Below are 3,703 nucleotides of genomic sequence, written 5' to 3' on the forward strand. Positions count from 1 at the left end.
AGTTGATTAATTACCGCATGGACCTGTCGGACTTTTAGCAAGAAATTTAATATCTCGAACCGGAATTTGAACACATTTTTGACACAATATTTCTTTTCCAGTGTATGTGACTCTATCTCCCGATGGAAAAACTTGCCTGGAAAATAATAACAATATTATTATTATTATTATCATTATTAAAAAACGAGTTTTTTTTTTTTTTTCCGACGCCGTCGACGCTGTCGTGGAACGAGAACTGAAAGGAGGGATAAACGCGAACGCGATCAATCCACAAATCATTTTGTTGCTCCTGTTGCTGTTGTTCTTCTTGCTGTCGTTCACGACCACGTAATAATCTAATTTAAAATTTCTTTCGTGATTATCCGGTTCGGGTATAAAAAAAAATAAAAAATCCGTGCCGTGCCGTGTGGCACCTTTCCATTAAATTTTTCGATACATTTGCAACTCATTAAAACTCGTACCGAAAAAGAAAAAGTGAACTTCCTTTTCGAGAGGCAAAGAAAAAGAGAGCGAAAGAAAGAGAAAGAGAGAAAGAAAGAGAGAGAAAGAGAGCGAGAGAAAGAGAGAGAGAGAGAGAAAGAGAAAGAGAGAAAGAGAGAAAGAAAGAGAGAGAAAGAGAGCGAGAGAAAGAGAGAGAGAAAGAGAGAGAGAGAGAGAGAGAGAGAGAAAGAGAGAGAGAGAGAAAGAGAAAGAGAGAAAGAGAGAAAGAAAGAGAGAGAAAGAGAGCGAGAGAAAGAGAGAGAGAAAGAGAGAGAGAGAGAGAGAGAGAGAGAGAGAGAGACAGAGAGAGAGAGAAAGAGAGCGAGAGAAAGAGAAAGAGAGAGAGAGAGAGAGAGAGCAAAAAAAAAAAAAAATTATTCTACCATTAGACTAGAAAACCAGTTTTCATTTCAACCCGAGTCGTCCATTTTTTTTTTTTTTTTTTTTATAGCATTAAATTTAAATGAAGTTACAACGATAAACACCGATGCGAAACGGTTACGTTCAAACGTTCGTTTAAACGTTCGTTCGAACGTTCGAAAACTTTGGCAAAAAACAAATAAAAAGTTTTTTTTTTTTTTTTTCACGCACCGAATCTCATCGTTATTGACCGTTTCATTGCACAAATTGATTTTCAAGGTTCTTTTTTCCTTCAAACAAGCAAAATAAATAATAATAATAATAACTTTTGTTTGTTTGATTTTTTTTTTTATAAATAATAAAAAAAAACGTGTTTCGCAATTACGATGGCACATTATAATCATGGCCACACGCATTACCGGCAGCAGCACTCGGCATCACAATGCGAACAAATAAACCTAACTAAAGAGAGGCGAACGTGTTTATTAATTTTTTATATTAATAATTATGACGTCACGCGAAAATCGAAAACGATGTGCCATAATTTCTTTTTTTACGTGATCGAGTATTTATTGTGACGGTTGAAAAGGGGTCACCACACCGTCACCATCGCCTCATCAACATTCGAATGGCGTTCGTGTTGCCTTCGTGTAATCGCAATCGTAACCCAAATAATATACTTGTTTTCGTTATCCTCCCCCTACCTCCCGCCCCTCCCCCTCCTGTCTCACACTCACCTGCAACGTCCGCAAGTAAAACATTTCTGATGGTAAGTGTTTCCCAGAGCCGTGACCACTTCTCCCTCGACGTATTCTCCGCAGTGTGAACATTTCGTTCCAAATTGTCTCTGATAATCGGTCGTGCAATAATAATCGCCGTCTTTGCAAAAGAATCCACCTTGTGCGAGAGAATTTTTACAAGCTGAAACAACAACAACAACCATAAAAACAACCATTACAACAAACAAACAAACGAAAGAAGGAGTTGAATAAAAAAAAATTTTTTACCTTTGCATTTAAAACAACTTATGTGAAAATATTTGTCTTGAACTTTTAACACTTCTCCAGAACATTTTTTCTTGCACATTTGACAATACGTTTTGCCACCTGGAAACAAACAAAACAAACAAACAAAAAATTAATACAAACGATTCGATCGTATTAAGGGAACCTAAAAAAAAAAAAAAAAAGAAAATGTTCTAGTTTGGGGTGGGGTGGGGGTGGGGAGGGGGCGTAACTACGTAACGACGCTCTACTTTTCTTTTTTTTTTCCATCACCAGATAGACAAAACATTTTAGCAGACGACGCGAAAGTCTATAAAAAAAAAAAAAGAAATAAATGCCATTCTATTTTCGTTCGCGTAATAAACAAACGTAGCGCCGTTAATAAACGACAGCAAATATTTTTTTTTTGCTTTCGTCAATCAACATGTCTTCTTCTACATTTTCTCCTTCCACGTACCTTTTTCCAAATACACAATTTTTTTTTTATTTTTTTTCCCCGGCGACAAAAAGACGTTCGAATTCGAACTCTGACCCAATTGAAAAACGGAATAACGAATTTTTATATTTTTTGTCATGCCGTTGCTAATCCAACCGCCGATGAAAACCATTTTGAAAAAAAAAAAATTTTTTTTTCTCCAGTGCGTTTAATAATAATAATAATAATAATAATAATAAAATCCCGTCACGTTTTAAAATAAATTTTTTTTTTTTTTTTTTTTTTTGTTCGCAGGCACTGCACACAACTTTATAAATCAACGTACTGCGACTGTTTTAATTTTTTGTTTTAGTTTTTTGCTTTTCATTTTCATTTTCATTTTTTTTTTTTTTTTAGGCTTTCGATCTGGCAATCAGGTATGAAAATAATTCGCGTTTGAACCGCCAGATCGTGTTACCGCGCTCTTATTTATAATACGCCTATATATATATATATATCGTCATGAACCCGTACTCAATGTTTACATTTTTTTCAATTATTTATAAAACAAAAAAAGACTAACGATGAACTCAAATTGTCCTTGTCTAAAAGCGAACCTTCTAGAAACCTTTCGTTTTTGGATTGTTGGACATTCGAAACAAATAACTAACGAAAAAACCGACTTTATAAAAGCGTTGTGGCTTCACATCTTTGCACGCGTTCTTTTGGATACTTGTCGTTTGTTATATTGAATTCTTATCCGTTTCCTTAATTTTAGTTTTTTGGTTGAGTGATGGTTTCTTTAGTGTTTGTTCGCGAGTTAAAATAACCTTTGCTACTTTTATTTTGTGACAAAAGTGTATGCTAAGCATTTAACAACACGTCACAAGAAATATAAACCGTAAATTAATTTTAATATTAATTTGCGACTTAAAATATAAAGAACGAACCGAACGTAACGTATTAAAATTTCGGCGCAGTCGATGAAGGATCATTCTGAAAAACTTTATCAGAACTTAACTCTTTATCAGAAATTCTTTATATTGTAAGCAAGTAGAAAAAGGTAACTCATTTTGTGAACAATGCTTAGACTTGATCAACCTTTTAATCCATCCCAAATGTCCCTTGATTTCTTGTGTAGTCTAGTTCCTAATTTCTTTTCCGGAGAAAGGGACCAAATTGATGCATTTATCTCTGATTGCAATAATGCCCTTGAACTCTCCTCTGAAGAGAATAAGTACCCTCTTTTCAGATTTATCTACTCAAGGATCACGGGAAAAGCAAGAGAAAAAATTTCCATGTATAATTATGACAATTGGGACGAGGTGAAGACAAAATCAATAGAATTGCATCAGGATAGGAAACACCACAGTCAACTTATAGAAGAATTGACAAATTACAAACGAGGATCGGATGAATCAATCACAGAATTCTACCAAAGGTT

The 3,703-nt window shown here is 34.6% G+C and overlaps 1 protein-coding gene across 1 annotated transcript in view; it reads right to left on the reverse strand.

The window, feature by feature from the left end:
• Phum_PHUM432720 (ablim, putative) overlaps window positions 1-2,452 on the reverse strand; it is a gene marked incomplete at both ends in the record, with an annotated part of 11,091 nt that extends 8,639 nt beyond the window's left edge. Inside the window, 4 exons of the mRNA XM_002429376.1 lie at window positions 15-136; window positions 1,578-1,761; window positions 1,848-1,946; window positions 2,302-2,452. Coding sequence (XP_002429421.1) covers window positions 15-136; window positions 1,578-1,761; window positions 1,848-1,946; window positions 2,302-2,452 — 556 coding nt within the window. The remainder of the gene's footprint in view (window positions 1-14; window positions 137-1,577; window positions 1,762-1,847; window positions 1,947-2,301) is intronic.
• Window positions 2,453-3,703: the final 1,251 nt, after the last annotated feature.

Source organism: Pediculus humanus, genomic scaffold (assembly GCF_000006295.1).
Source record: "Pediculus humanus corporis 1103172108201 genomic scaffold, whole genome shotgun sequence".
Classification (NCBI taxonomy): domain Eukaryota; kingdom Metazoa; phylum Arthropoda; class Insecta; order Psocodea; family Pediculidae; genus Pediculus; species Pediculus humanus.